Source organism: Populus alba, chromosome 5, assembly GCF_005239225.2.
Source record: "Populus alba chromosome 5, ASM523922v2, whole genome shotgun sequence".
Classification (NCBI taxonomy): domain Eukaryota; kingdom Viridiplantae; phylum Streptophyta; class Magnoliopsida; order Malpighiales; family Salicaceae; genus Populus; species Populus alba.
In genome coordinates, this window is record NC_133288.1 from 11,522,237 (window position 1) to 11,538,030 (window position 15,794).

Here is a 15,794-nt window from a genome sequence, read left to right on the forward strand (position 1 = left end):
TCATAATCAAACAGAACATAAGTCAGGTGAGACAAAAATAACCATTACGAAAATAAATAAACAAGTAAAAAAAACCACGGAAAAGGAAACTTTGCATAATTTTCCTTCCGCCCGTTCGCTGCTTCAACTTCGTTTTTCTCTCTTCTCGTTACTCTCTTCTCTGTCTCTCTCTGGACTTCTCTTGTAAGAAAAAACATCTCTCACTCTTCACCCCCGCGGCGCACGATATCGTCGCCGTTTCTATCTTACGCCCTTGCAGGTACCCCTTATCGAACATCTCACCCAATTTCTTTGAACCCTAGCTTCACTAACATTGTTGTTGTTGTTAGTCGCTGATTAATTTCACGTTTAGTTGCTTGCTTGATCAGGATTATAAAGACTATCATTTTACCCTCTAACGTTTGATTTTGTGGAATCTGTTTTTTTTTTTTTTTTTTTTTTTTATTGATACAGTGAGATCTGCTTTAATTGGAATAAAGAAGAGGAATAGATTAGGGTTAGGGTTTTGCTGTATTTTACTTTTGATGCTTTGGCGGGGATCTGAATCGGAATCCGCCTTGATTATTTCGGGTCGGACCGTGAAATGGCCAATCCTGGAGTAGGGTCTAAGTATGTATCTGTGAATTTGAATAAATCTTATGGCCAACAACACCAACAAAATCACCATAATAATCAGTATAATCATGGGCAGGGTCGGGGGTGGCCTGGTGTGGCTGGAGGAGGAGGAGGAGGAGGAATGGTGGTGCTTTCGAGGCCACGCAGCTCTCAAAAAGCTGCTGGGCCGAAACTTTCTGTTCCGCCCCCCCTGAATTTGCCATCCTTGCGTAAGGAGCATGAAAGGTTTGATTCATTGGGATCCGGGGGTGGGCATGGTAGTGGTGGTCCAGGAAATGGGCTTCGTCCTAGTTCTTCTGGTATGGGGTGGAGTAAGCCTGCTGCGATTGCAGTTCAGGAAAAAGAAGGGCTTGATGTTAGTGGTGATAATAATGGAGCTGAGAGTGGAAATAATTATGGTGGTGGTGATCAGGGAGTGAGTAATGTGGGCAATGGGGTTAATAAATTAAGCACTGGTAGCAGCGGTGGTGTGTATATGCCGCCTGCAGTGAGGTCAGTGGAGCTGACTGTTGTTTCTGATGGTCCAAGGGGTCATTCAGTGGTGGATAAAGCTACGGTTTGGAGGGGTGAGGATTTTCCTTCATTGCAGGCAACTTTGCCTTCTGTTTCTGGGCAGGAAAAGAAGCAGAAGGATGGTTTGAATCAGAAACATAAGAAGGTCTTGAGTGAGGAGTTGGGTAACGAGCAGAGGGATGGATTTGGTTTGAGCAGGGTTGTTGATATGCGTCCCCAAATGCAGGCGAGGAATAATGTGGGTAATGGAATGGATGAGGATGGTGTTGACAACCAAGGGTTGGGTCATTCTGTTACATCTGAGAAAGAGCGGAAACAACAGGAGTACTTTGCGGGTCCTTTGCCATTAGTTCGGTTGAATCCTAGGTCAGATTGGGCTGATGATGAGCGGGACACAAGGCATGGTTTGACTGACAGAGGGAGAGATCATGGTTTTCCAAAGGATGAGGCCTACTGGGATAGGGGTTTTGATTTTCCAAGACCGAGTGTTTTACCGCAGAAACCAGCTCACAATCTTTTTGACAGGCGAGGACAGCGTGACAATGAAACTGGAAAGATTTCTTCTAGTGAAGTCACTAAGGTAGACACTTATTTAAGAGATGTCAGAACACCTAGTAGAGAGGGAACGGAAGGGAAATCATGGAGAGCTTCTTCGCCTCTTACAAAAGATAAATTCATCACCCAAGAGGCTGGAAATGAAAGAAATGGTATTGGTGTAAGACCACCTAGTTTTAACAGAGAAACAGTCAAAGAGAATAGGTACATCCCCTCGGCACTCCGGGTCAATTCTCAGGATGATGTTGGGAGGAGGGACGTAGGGTATGGGCAAGGAGGGAAACAGCCTTGGAGTAATACTATGGATTCTTTTGGCAATCGAGGGCCTGACCGGGATACTCGAGAACATTATGGCAGTGAACAATACAATAGGTACAGGGGTGATACTTACCAGAATAACTCGGTTGCCAAATCATCATTTTCTGTGGGTGGTAAAGGGCTTCCAGTCAATGACCCCATATGGAATTTTGGTAGGGAGAAACGCCCATTTTCAAAGAGTGAAAAACCTTATGTAGAGGACCCTTTCATGAAGGACTTTGGAACTTCTGGTTTTGATGGACGGGATCCCTTCTCTGGCACCCTTGTCGGTTTGGTTAAGAAGAAGAAGGATGTGCTTAAGCAGACTGATTTCCATGATCCTGTTCGGGAATCTTTTGAGGCTGAACTTGAGAGAGTTCAAAAGATGCAGGAACTGGAACGGCAGCTGGTACTTGAAAAGCAGGAAAGGGCTATGGAGCTAGCTCGGAGAGAAGAAGAGGAGAGAATGAGGCTAGCTAGGGAACAAGAAGAAAGGCAGAGAAGGTTGGAAGAAGAAGCTAAAGAAGCTGAATGGAGAGCTGAACAAGAGCGTCTGGAAGCCATCCGAAGGGCAGAAGAACATAGGATAGCTAGAGAGGAGGAGAAACAAAGAATCTTTATGGAGGAGGAGAGGAGGAAACAAAGTGCAAGGCAGAAGCTTTTAGAATTGGAAGAAAAGATTGCGAAGAGGCAAGCTGTAGCAGCAAAGAGTGGTAATGACAATTCTTCTGGTGTTACAGATGAGATAATGACAGGGATGGTGACAGAAAAAGATGTTTCCAGGGTGACAGATGTTGCTGATTGGGAAGAAAGTGAAAGGATGGTGGAGAGCATCACAGCTTCAGTATCTTCTGATTCCTCAGCAGTGAATAGACCATTTGAGATAGATTCTAGGCCACACTTTTCTAGAGATGGCTCTTCAGCTTTTTCAGACAGAGGAAAACAAGTGAATTCATGGAAGAGAGATGTTTTTGACAATGTGAACATTAGAGCATTTGTTCCACAAGACCAGGAGAATGGTCAACCCAGTCCCAGGCAAGATGCATCTGTTGGAGGGAGAGCATTTTCTAGGAAAGAGTTCTATGGAGGACCTGGATTAATACCCTCTAGGCCTTATCTTAAAGGAGGGATTCCTGATCCTCAGGTTGATGATTTTAGTCAACAATTTAGAAGTCAAAGGTGGAATATTTCTGGGGATGGAGATTATTTTAGTAGAAACTCAGAGATTGAATCTGAGTTTCAAGAGAACTTTACAGAGAGATTTGCTGATAGTGCATGGGGGCATGCTCAGACTGGGAGCAGTCCAGGTCCTCAATACCATGATAGAATGTATCAAAATCACGAGCCAGATGGTCTCTATTCATTTGGGAGGTCACGGTATCCCATGCGGCAACCTCGTGTTTTACCCCCTCCATCAATAGCTTCATTGCACAGAAACCCTTATAGAGGTGGGAATGAATGCCCTGGTCCCTCAACCTTTCCAGAGAGTGAGATGCTGTCCAATCATGGAGCTAGAAATGATTCTACCATGCAGGCAAGGTATGGTAGCAGTTATCAAGAGAATATTGGACGAGCTGAAATAATTGCCCAGCTGGAGAATTCTGAGACTGAGGTGCAGAAACTGAATACGAACAAAACAAGGTGTGACTCGCAGTCTTCACTCTCTGTTTCAAGCCCCCCTGATTCTCCGGTTCATCTCTCTAATGATGATTTGGATGAATCTGGAGATTCTCCAGTGTTATCAGCTGGTGAAGGAAAAGATGGTGCCTTGTTGGGTCAAGAGAATGAATCTTTAGCCTTGCCTACTGAAGCCAATAAAGAGAATGTGATAAGTGGCTCAAGTATTGTCTCTAATGGTGAGGATGAGGAGTGGGCTGTTGAGAATGATGAACAGTTGCAGGTATATTTTCCAAAAATAAACTGGTATTGTTTGAGATTTTCTTTGGAAGTTTGTCTTTCCTTGATAAATTTGCTAGAGTTTGCTGCCATAGTGACTGTCGTTTGGGTCTAAGGGTATTTTTGTTTATTCTATATATGCTTAATATTGTTTTGCAAGAAACCTTGTTCTTTCTCAATGATAGGTTTTCTTACATAAAATTGGTGCATAAAATGAAGTTAATGTGATTGTTGTGGTTGGGTTGGTGCACTCCAAATGTTGTTACGTGGTTCTGGTTATTTCACAAATCATTTTTGTGCTACGTGGTATGGTATATGAAATTAAGATTCTTTCTAGGAAGAGATAGAAGTGGGGGGTGGGGTGGTGCTTCGATGGAAGGATACATTGATATGATATTTACAAAATGAGCATCTCTAGCATACCAACTTCCTAATCATAAGTCTCCACATTCACTTAGCATATAATGCTTGATGTTTATTGTGTTTTGGTCCTGCTTTCTTTTGCAAACTCACCTCATTGCAGCTCGTTTAATGTTGATGGTTAAATCTCCAACTTGTTGGATATTCATCTGTGTTTAAAATCTTCTTGCCTCGAATTTTTAATTTATGGATTACTGAACCTTGGAGAGACTGGTGTTTGAAACGCTGTTATCCTGAGTTCATGAAATTGCCACCGCTTTGTTTGGCTCTCTATCTTGCTGCTTGCAGTCCATCATCTTCTGTGTTTTTCCTATCTTGTTTTAGGAACAGCCCTAAGATCTCTTGTATTTCCCCATTGTAGATGACTTTTGCCATTTGAATATCTTGATAACTGATTTGTTCCTTTTATTTGCTCACCTTTGATTCATCCACAAAAAAAAAAATGATGATACAATTGCAGGAGCAAGAAGAATATGATGAGGATGAAGATGGTTATGAGGAAGAAGACGAAGTGCATGATGGAGAAGATGAAAATGTTAACCTGACTCAAGATTTTGAAGACATGCATTTAGATGAGAAAGATGCTCCTGATATGATGGAAAACTTGGTCTTAGGCTTCAATGAGGGTGTTGAGGTTGGGATGCCTAATGATGATTTTGAAAGAAGTTCAAGGAATGAAGAAACCAAATTTGTGACACCAAAACCTTCAGAAGAGCAGGGATCTTTTGATGCAATGTGCAGTGATGGGCAAACCCTTCAACATGTGGATGGCTCTACTCAAGTGAATCTCAATAATTCTACAAGAATCTTCCAGGAAACAGAGAAGGCAATTCAATCCAAAAATGCTTCTCAAACTTCAGCATTGCCCGAGCACATGGATCATTCTGATGCTTCATCTAATCATGGCTTGTCCATTCAGCCTCAAATCCAATCGTCATCTGATCAAACTGTCATGTCTACCATTCCTTCTGCTAATAATCAGCCAGAGGTACCTGTTAAGCTTCAGTTTGGGCTATTTTCTGGTCCTTCTCTGATACCTTCACCAGTTCCAGCCATACAGATTGGTTCTATACAGATGCCACTTCATCTCCATCCCCCAATTGGATCATCCCTCACGCATATCCACCCATCACAGCCTCCGCTCTTTCAGTTTGGTCAGCTGAGGTATACATCTCCCATTCCACAGGGGGTTTTACCTTTGAATCCTCAATCGATGTCCTTGGTTCGACCTGATATTCCAAGTGATTTTTCTTTCAATCATAGTGTTGGAGTTGCTGTACCTATTAAACCTGGTCAAGACATTGTTAAAGGTGATGTTTCTTCAGTTTCAATGGATAACCAACGAGGCCTTCTTCCACGACACTTGGATCTATCTCATCTGGCAGTCAAAGAGGGAAATTCATTGCCACTGAGAGAAAGAGCTGATAGCACTATAAAAATACACAAGGGCAAAGGAGATTGTTTGCACAGTGGTGATATCAATTCGAGGCCTGAATCAGGTTTTCAAGCAGAAAATTCATTTGTGAAGAATTTCAAAACTGTACCCACTCGAGAATTGGAACACCGGTCTCAAACGGAGGAAGTGTCATCTCTATCTGTTACGAAAGAAAAAGGTTTAGGAGTTTCAAAGGGTCCTGGCCTAATGTCAAGTGGGAGAGGGAGACGGTATGCGTTCCCGGCGAAACATTCTGGCCCAAGATCATCATTTCAAGCTTCAGATATTTCTCGCTCAGATTCTAGTGGATTTCAGGGGAAACCTCGACGTTTGCGAACCGAATTTCGAGTTCGTGAAAATTCAGATAAGAAGCAATCTGCTGGATCAGAGGTAGATGATAAGTCTAATATCAGTGGTGGACATGCTGGTGCAAGAAGTGGGTCTAGGAGGGTGGTTGTTGCAAATAGACAACAAAAACAGATATCAGAATCAGAGGGATCTAGTTCAAGGCCTGTAAGTTTGCAGGAAATAGATTCTCGAAGCAGGGCTGAAAAGGTAGCCGTAAAAGAATCTGTGAGAAAGATCCAGAACATCTCTCACTCCAGAGAGGACTTAGATGCTCCTTTGCAAAGTGGAATCGTGCGTGTTTTTGAGCAACCTGGCATAGAAGCCCCTAGCGATGATGATGACTTCATTGAGGTGAGGTCAAAGAGGCAAATGCTGAATGATCGTCGTGAACAAAGAGAGAAAGAGATCAAGGCGAAGTCTCGGGTTTCAAAGGTTCTATTGTAGTTTTACTTTGAATTAGCTTTTGTTGCATCAAAAATCATGTTGCTTAATTACTTTAATTTGTTGCTATTAGATGCCACGAAAACCTCGATCTTATTCGCAAAGTGCTTCTGTGTCTTCCATCTCAAATAAAAATCACGCACCAGTTGGTGGAGAGGCAACAAACAGCGTTCATTCTGATTTTGAGGCACCTGAGGGGCATGGCTTGGCAAACATTGAAGTATCAGCTGGATTCAATACACCTATAGTGTCTCAACCATTGCCTCCAATTGGAACTCCTGCTGTGAAAACTGAAACTCAGGCTGTCAAGTATGTACACTTTCAGAATTTTATATATCCAAATATATATGGACAGACTTGCAAGTCTCATATGTTCTTCTGCAGGTCCTTCCATACTAGCTCCTTGACCGGTGTGTCAGGTAGTGGAAAGAACCATGCTTCCGGCTTAATTTTTGATAGCAAGAATAATGTTCTAGAAACTGTCCAAACTTCTTTGGGCTCCTGGGGTAGTTCACGGATTAACCAACAGGTATGCTAATTAGTTCTTACCATCATTTTTCCAATTATTGCTGTTAAAGTGCCATGATAGTTTAATTTTCTCTTAGGGTTCTTCTGTTCTATCATTTTGCATGAATATGATTGTTATGATCTCACTAAAAAAACACGATGGAAAATTTGGTTGTTAGTTGAAGTTCTTCAGTTTAGTGGCTATTTCTTTTTATGATTCATTCATCGATATTGGGTTTCTTGGGTCATTTTAATTGCTTTCTAAGTTTGGTGCAGTGTTTCTCTGGAGTGCACTGAAAACAATTACCCTTAGTTCAGTCAAGATCTGGCTTAATGATTTTAGCATCTCTGTCCAGTCCTACCACACTTGTCTTCAAGCCCTCAGAACCAATGCTACTTTTTTTTTCCATCCAAAGAAGATGGAAAGGAGGTGAAATAGTAGAAGGAAAGGAAGGGGAATGGGAGTGAAAGGATGAGAATAGAATTTCTGTTTAATTTCTTTTGCGTCTTTGTGTTGAAAAAGGTGGACAGGCACTTCATAGGAAAATATATAAATTCTGTGATAGGAGGTATCATATGTAGATCATGTGCTTAATGTGCTTTAAATTTTAAAATGCTTACAATTAATGACATGTTTAGACGAAGTTTGAAGATGGTAGTCTATTGGGATAGGGTGTAAGGTTTAGTGGTTTAGAAATTGAAACCATAGCTCGCAAAGTCATGCCAAAAAAAAAAAGAGGCTAGCCTCACACTATTAGATTTTATCACAGTGAAACCACTTTTTTTATTAACATACCAAACAACTCTGAAATTCATGATGATTTCATCATACTCATAGTGAGAGACAACAAGGCATATTTGTATGCTTGAGTTATGCCTTAACTTAATTAGATTTGGATTTGTAAATAAGAACAGGTGACTTGAATGTGCTTCTTTTCCTGTGGCATTTGTGATGGTGACCATTTCAGTGTGCTTCACTGTTTTAGTGAAAATGGGAGCACGTTGTCATGCTGTATTATAATTGATTTTGACTTCATGCTGATTTATTCTCTCTGCGAAGCTCTGAAATACAATGTTCCATCAGAGCATTCAACATAACCTGGGTGACCTCCTGCCATTAAAGAGTTCATATGTGTGTGCTGTTGCGTCAATTGATATCATTTCAACTCATGCCAGTGAGAAGTTTCTCTTAAATTTTGCGAGACCAATTTCTGTTGGCCGGCAAATAGATCCAGTCTATAATGTTGATCATGCAAATTAACTGCAGGAAAAAAAAAAAAAAAAAAACAGCAAGGCCTTTAGAATAAGCAAGCTGATAAATTTTGTTTTAGTGGGCTTTGTGTTACAGTTTCAACTTTCAAGATCCATGATCTAGTTTCCTTTGCAAATAATTATTCTGATATCTCTTCATATTTTTGCAATAACATCATTGTTATTAATCATCCATGACCATTTGGTAAATCTGCAATCGACATCAATTTTGCATCTGAAATTGATTAAATAAATGTATCTGATAGGTTATGGCGCTTACACAGACTCAACTTGATGAGGCTATGAAGCCTGTGCAATTTGATTCACATTCATCTGTTGGTGATCCAACTAACTCAGTTAGTGAACCCAGCTTGCCATCATCATCCCTTTTGAGCAAGGACAGGTCGTTTTCTTCTGCTGGTAGCCCAATCAATTCATTACTTGCTGGGGAGAAAATTCAATTTGGTGGGCATTTACTTTCTTGTGAACTTGTGTTTGATCTAAAGAATTACTATTCGCATTATTTTAAAATTTGTGATGTTCCCTTATATTCAGGTGCTGTGACATCTCCAATTCTTCCTTCTAACAGACGGGCTGTTTCCCACGGGATTGGCCCTCCAGGTCTATGTCAATCGGACATTAATATTTCTCATAATCTCTCTGCACCCAAAAAAGATTGCTCTCTTTTCTTTGAAAAAGAGAAACACTCCAATGAATCCTGTGCTCATTTGGAAGATTGTGAAGCCGAAGCCGAAGCAGAAGCAGCTGCTTCAGCTGTTGCTGTTGCAGCTATTAGTAGTGATGAGATTGGTGGTAATGTACTGGGTGCAGGCCCCATCTCTGGTTCAGACTCAAAAAATTTTGGAGGTGCAGATCTTGATAGCATATCAGCGGTTACTGATTTTTTTATTGCTGCAATATTTGTTGGGAGCCTCACTTTTCTTTTCCTTTCATTATCTTTAAGCTGTCTTTGTTAATAATTTGTAGGTGCTTCTGCTGATCAACAATTAGCAAGTCAATCAAGAGTTGAAGAGTCTCTTAGTGTGGCTCTGCCGGCTGACCTTTCAGTGGAGACTCCAATTTCCTTATGGCCACCTTTGCCAATTCCACAGAATTCTGGAAGCCATATGCTTTCGCATGTCCCTGGAGCTCCACCTTCTCATTTTCCATTCTATGAGATGAATCCCATGTTGGGAGGACCGATCTTTGCTTTTGGGCCACATGATGAATCAACACCTACTCAGTCACAGTCCCAGAAAAGTAATGCATCAGTTTCAGGTCCACTGGGTGCCTGGCAACAGCATTCTGCTGTAGATTCTTTCTATGGTCCTCCAGCTGGTTTCACAGGCCCTTTCATCAGCTCACCTGGGAGCATCCCGGGGGTTCAAGGTCCACCTCACATGGTTGTCTACAATCACTTTGCACCAGTGGGACAGTTTGGACAAGTTGGTTTGAGTTATATGGGCACCACGTATATCCCATCTGGAAAACAACCTGATTGGAAGCATAACCCTGCATCTTCTGCCATGAGTGTTGGTGAAGGGGACATGAATAACATGAATATGGTGTCATCACAGCGCAATCCCACCAATATGCCTGCTATCCAGCATCTTGCCCCTGGTTCTCCGCTTTTGTCAATGGCCTCGCCTGTGGCCATGTTTGATGTTTCTCCTTTTCAGGTACAAATTTGATCTATGGTTTGGAAGCTGAGAACTATTTGCTTGCCAAAATGATGCTTACTTCCCATTCTATTCCCTCTAGAAGTGTTTGCCTTGTTTGCCAAAAATTGTTTAATTAAATGGAAGCTTCTGTTATGTGTTTTAGCAGATGTTTGGACCAAAATTGGTTGACATCAATTGTTTGGAGGTTGACTAATGATTTCTTTCCTATTGTTTATCATGTGATGCTGCTAATGTATTGAAGAATGGTGTACCATAACCTAACATTTTGATTAAATTGTTTTGCCCAGTCTTCTGACATTTCAGTCCAAGCTCGCTGGCCTCATGTGTCTGCATCCCCTCTTCAATCACTTCCTGTGTCAAAGCCATTGCAACAGGCAGAGGGTGTTCCTGCATCATCTCATTTTAACCACAGCCTTCCTGTTGACCAACCATTAGCTGCTAACAGGTTCTCTGAATCTCGAACAGCAACTCCTCCTGACAATAGGCAGAACTTCCCTGCAGCAACTGATGCCACTGTCAGCCAGTTACCTGATGAACTTGGATTGGTAGACTCCATTACCACCAGTGTGGGGACTGAAACTCAGAGCATTGGTGCTAAGAGCACATCTGCAAGCGCCATTCCAGAGGCTGGCAAGACAGATGTTATGCAGAATGACAGGGCTAGCAGTGGTAGTGGCCAGAACTCAAGGTCTGCTTTGAAGACAAAGCCTTCGCACCAGAAGAATACATCTGCGCAGCATTACAATTACTCTGGGTATAATTATCAGCAAGGAGGTGGAGGATCTCAGAACAATAGTTCGGGGCCTGAATGGTCTCATCGAAGAATGGCATACCAAGGAAGGAATCAAACTTTGGGTGCAGAAAAGAACTACCCCCCTTCAAAAACGAAGCAGATTTACGTAGCTAAACGGACTGCAACCGGGAGATCAATGTCATGAGGAGCATTGAAGCTGATTTTGCTGGATTTTACAAGCTGAAAGCTTCAGGATAGAAGCATCTCTCGAGAATAAAAATTTTGGTTTATTTTTGGCAGAATCTATGGTAGGGAATGACTGGGTTTTGGATTTTACCAGTGTCCATAAGATGGGTTGACTATAGCCTGGCCTTGTCTTTTGGATTTTAGGAAGTGGGAGGTCTGGTCTAGTGTGTCAGTTGGCCTGGTGCTATTTTTTCCAAGTACTGTGTGTATTAGTTGGGTTTGGTCCACCACTGTTTTCATTAACCTTGTTGTCTGGATGCACGCACAGACCCAATTGTAATATCTTGGCATTGATGTATCAAAACGTTTATGATCCTCCAGATTTCCTGCTTCCAAAATCTCTCTTTCTAGAATTTTATTTTGCTTAGCTTTAATTGGCTTTATTTTTTGTTTTTTTTTTTTCAATTTTTGATGCAGTTCTTTTTTGTTTAAACGAAGATAAAATTCTAACAAGTGCTTGAACTATATAATATCAATATATAAAAATTATCTAAAATTATCTAAAAAAACATAATTTAATATTTTATTTATAAAAAAACATTTTAAAAAGCAAGTTGAGCAAAAAAAAACAAAATGGCGTGCAAGTGTTTAGTTGACATTATTATATGAGCTATAATTGACTATGCAGGAAAATAAATTATTTAAAAAAAAAAACCAAGAGAGAAAAACTTGAATTTTTTTTATGAAGCTTGTATATATGTATATATACAAAATCAAAAAGTTTATTGAGAAATCTGTACATGTATAACGATGTGTAGAAAAAACTAGCATTGTTGTATAATGAATTTATATTCAAACTTACTAATTTGGAAAAAAATAATTAACTTTGCTATCTTTTAGAAAATCAAAAGTGTAGATTTGTTCGGATTAGTGTATTTAATTGAATTAACAATGCACGTGAATTTTCAGCTCACAACTGCACTTGGTGTCTGGCTGGCTCCATTACTCTATTATTGGAATGCTTTAACAAATTACAGTAGGAATTCAGTAGTCATTTAAGTATCTTTTTAATTTCTTTTCAGTTCTTATGATATACGAGTTTCATTCAAAGAACTTGGACCTTCTTATATATATATATATATATATATATATATATATATATATATATTAAAGCTAGAGAAAATGTATAATATACAAAGATACATGGATAGATAGTTAGGCTTCTTTATTTACCACATGATGTCACTTTTTTCCCTTAATAGAAGACTGCAACCAGCTGCTTTTCTCAATCGTCTCCTGTCTATGTTTGACCTCAATTTATTGGCGTCTGCCCATCGACCAGCTGCTGCATAGATATTGGAAAGAATCACATAAGGCACAGGATTATCTGGGTCCATTTCAATCAGCAGCCCACTAATTTCCTCCCCAATTTCGACGTTGCCATGCACACTACAGGCACCCAACAGCGACTCAAGCAGGGTAACTGAAGGTTTACTAGGTAGCTTCTTAACGACATTGTAGGCCTCCTTCAAGTGACCTTTCCTCCCTAACAGGTCGACCAGGCATGCATAGTGCTCTATTCTTGCTGATATACCGTTTTCGACCATAGAGTTGAGGACCATCCAAGCTTGCTCCACTAAACCAGCATGGCTGCAAGCTGATAAAATAGTTGAAAATACAATGACATCAGGGATCACTCCTGATGACTGCATCTGGGAGAAAGTTTCAAGGGCAGCTTTGCTGTCCCCATGCAGACAGTATCCATTGATCATAACACTCCAAGAGACAGCATCCTTTTCAATCAAGCCCTCGAACAGCTTTTTAGCAGTAACAATGTCTCCACATCTTGCATACATATCTATAAGGGCATTGCTAACGGCAGAATCTTTCTCAAATCCCTTGCATATCATATAGGCCATTACAGAATGAGCAAGACTCAAGAAATTTAGTTGAGCGCATGCTGAAACTAAACTCAGAGCTGTTATGTTATCAGGTTGTAAACCCATTCGAAGCAAATCATTGAAGAAGCAAACTGCTTTTTCAGGATATTTTGTTTGGATATGCACAGAAATAATAGCATTCCAGACTGGTATGTCTTCTGTTCCTATTTCAAATAGCGAGAGACATGAATTCATATTTTCAAATCTAGCATACATGCAAATCAGAGAAGTAACAAGAGGCGTTTCCGGTAAAACTCCTGTTCTAATTGCAAACGCATGGATAGACTTACCCTGCAAATGGCTGTAGCACAAAGGCAATACATTTAGCAGAGTTACAGAATTTGGCCTCTGATACTCCGTCATTTGACTGAAAAGGACCATAGCCTCGTTCTGTAGGTTGAGATGCCGCAAGCCAGTAAACAGGGCATTCCAAGACACTATGCACCTTTCGGACATGACTTCAAAAAGAAATCTCCCAGAATCAAGATCGCCACACTTACAATATGTGCTGATAAGTGCGTTGACCAAAGATACATCAGAAGCAAACCCTTTTTTTATCGCATAACCATGAAGGGTCATCCCATGACCTAAATAGTCCCTGTCACAGTAAACAGGGAGAAAGCTTATTAGGGTGACCAAATCCAATGCCACACCCTCTTTCTGCATACTGTGACCAAGGTCAGCTGCCTTTTCCATTTCTCCACTATGCACACACCCAGATATCAAAGTATTCCACGATACTGTATTCCTAACGTGCATTTTGTGAAAGAGCTTAAAAGAAGAGGTGAGTTGTCTACAATCAGAATAAAATGCCAAGAGAGCATTTGAAACATTGGGGCTTGAATCAATCCCCTTTCTAACGCTAAATGCATGGGCACACTTACCAAACAAAACAGCCTCCAGATTGGAACAAGCAGAAAGAACACTAACAATAGAGACTGCATCTGGCCTAAATCCACCAAGCTGCATTTCACAAAATGCAGCGAGACTTGTATCCCATAGACAATTGCACACATACCCAGACACCATCACATTCCATAACAAGAGGTTCCTATTGGAAATCCGATCAAAAAGATTTTCTGCTTCATGCATCTCTCCAAGCTTAGCATACATGGACACGAGGGCTGTCACAACAGAAACCTGATTTTCTAAACCGTGTTTTATCACCCAAGCATGAAATGATTCACCATACAGTATACCACCAGCAACCTCACATGAGGGAATGACCGACACAAAAGTAATTGAATTAGGCAGCACATCAGCATGAAGCATTTGTCGAAACATTTCATATGCTTCAAAAGCCATATCCTTTTGTGTATAAGCAGAAATCATAGCATTCCAAACAGCAATATTCTTCCTTTTTACATCTTCAAACATATTTATAGCACTAGATACATACACATCACGAGCATACATTGAAATTAAAGCAGGCACCAAGAACTCATTCGCAAGAAATCCAGACTTGACAGCAAATCCATGGAGAGACTTACCTGTAGTCAAACGTCCCAATCTGGTACAAACAGGAATTACACTAGCCAAAGTACTCAAATTAGGCTTCAAACCCACCGCGAAGATATGCTTAAAAACCTCAAACACTGGTTGATCAATCCCATGAAAAGAATAACAAGAAATCAAAGCATTCAGAGAAACCAAGTCTGGTTGTGGACTTCTATCAATCAGAGAGCGTGCAGTCCCTAAATGACCAATCTTTCCATAAAAGTCAACCAAAGCAGTCTCTATAACAACATTTCTCTCATACCCATTTCTCAACACAGCACAATGAATCTCTTTTCCAATCTCAAAAGCACCAAGAATCGAGCATGCCTTGATCACAAAAGGAAACGTAAAATCATCAGATAGGGAATTCGAAACCTGACAAGTTTTATACACAGACAAGACGTTTTCGTGTAACCCATTATTACTTAGACTCCTAATCATCAAGTTTTGCAACAACAAGCTTGGCTTCTTAATTGTATTGAAAGTCGAGAGAGCTATATCAACAGAACCCAAATTAAAACAAGACTCCAAAAATTGTCTCAGCAAAAGCTTGTGTTGTATTAGACCGTTAACTATGAGTAGAGCTTTCAAAGACTTCAAGTGGTTGGTGTTTTTGCAGATATTGGAGAAGTTACGGTTGGATCTTGAATTGAGTGAACTGCACATTATTGAAGCGGATTCTTGTTTGTTTTTAAGAGAGACCATCACTGAGGGGTATAGTGAGACAGAGGTGGTCACAGATTCATGGAGAGAGAGTTGGAAGCGAGGAAATTTCTTGCAGATTTTATTTTATAGCCTTGCATTGCTTGCCTATGGTTGGATCTCCGAGGCTGGGGCTCTGCGTTTCCCGCCAGGAGAGCAAGAAATCTTTTGAAAGTAGATGCATGCAACAGTTGAGTGAAAAGTGCCTCTCCAGTGCGGCACGAAGCCGCTGATGCCGAGTCGGCTCCTCTGCCGCTAGCTTCACCCAAGAGACACCCTCCAACACCTAAGGACAGACTTTTCAAATCCCATTTCTGGGAGAGTCCTGGCTTCTAGCTTTGATGGCAGGGACAAACCAATTTATTTGAAGTATATTATAAATAATGACGATGAGTTTAAAAACTAAATAAAAGAGATCTCATATACGGTCTAGCTTGGGATGTTTAATTTTGTTCTGTCACCGGATTAATTTTGCTTTCTTGTTATTCAGATTACTTACAAGAGTTTTGCAGGTCTAACAAGCATTTCAAATGTTAATCTTTCCTATAATAATAATAATAATAATAATAAGCTCTATGTGTAAGTGCACCTTGTATCCAAATGGTTTTTCATTTACCTTTATCATAATTATTTGTATCCTTATTTTTTAAAAGCTCTCTAAAATCCAAAAGTTTTTTAAAAATGCATTTTTATTGAAAAATCTCCAATTTTCCAAAAGATTTGCTCTTCCTAGATTTTTTTTTTTAACATTTTTAGAATTTCTGTATATTATTTTT

The 15,794-nt window shown here is 40.4% G+C and overlaps 2 protein-coding genes across 3 annotated transcripts; one reads left to right on the forward strand and one right to left on the reverse strand.

Annotated features, from left to right (window-relative positions):
• The first annotated feature begins 76 nt into the window (after window positions 1-76).
• LOC118045834 (uncharacterized) lies at window positions 77-11,277 on the forward strand. Of its 2 annotated transcripts, none has more exons than XM_073409300.1 (9): window positions 77-259; window positions 454-3,880; window positions 4,757-6,511; window positions 6,594-6,829; window positions 6,905-7,049; window positions 8,563-8,743; window positions 8,834-9,145; window positions 9,266-9,957; window positions 10,248-11,277. In XM_073409300.1, the coding sequence occupies exons 2-9, from the start codon at window positions 584-586 to the stop codon at window positions 10,896-10,898; spliced, it is 7,269 nt and encodes a 2,422-aa protein (XP_073265401.1). In that variant the 5' UTR covers window positions 77-259; window positions 454-583; the 3' UTR covers window positions 10,899-11,277. The 2 variants fall into 2 exon arrangements, with proteins under 2 accessions (XP_073265401.1, XP_034910454.1); XM_035054563.2 differs by having other exon boundaries at window positions 78-259; window positions 8,545-8,743.
• A 753-nt stretch (window positions 11,278-12,030) lies between these two features.
• LOC118045810 (pentatricopeptide repeat-containing protein At3g16610) lies at window positions 12,031-15,530 on the reverse strand. Its single transcript, XM_035054527.2, has 2 exons — window positions 13,110-15,530; window positions 12,031-12,983 (listed from the first exon to the last, which is right to left on the reverse strand). The coding sequence occupies exons 1-2, from the start codon at window positions 15,019-15,021 to the stop codon at window positions 12,109-12,111; spliced, it is 2,787 nt and encodes a 928-aa protein (XP_034910418.1). The 5' UTR covers window positions 15,022-15,530; the 3' UTR covers window positions 12,031-12,108.
• Window positions 15,531-15,794: the final 264 nt, after the last annotated feature.

Bases quoted from the DNA above. Each gene is read 5' to 3' on its own strand.
- LOC118045834 (XM_035054563.2), top strand. From the start codon at position 584: ATGGCCAATCCTGGAGTAGGGTCTAAGTATGTATCTGTGAATTTGAAT. The intron at 3,881-4,756 runs GTATATTTTCCA...ATACAATTGCAG, and splicing joins AGAATGATGAACAGTTGCAG to GAGCAAGAAGAATATGATGA. The intron at 8,744-8,833 runs GTGGGCATTTAC...CCTTATATTCAG, and splicing joins TGGGGAGAAAATTCAATTTG to GTGCTGTGACATCTCCAATT.
- LOC118045810 (XM_035054527.2), bottom strand. From the start codon at position 15,021: ATGGTCTCTCTTAAAAACAAACAAGAATCCGCTTCAATAATGTGCAGT. The intron at 12,984-13,109 runs GTAAGTCTATCC...TATTTGAAATAG, and splicing joins GTGCTACAGCCATTTGCAGG to GAACAGAAGACATACCAGTC.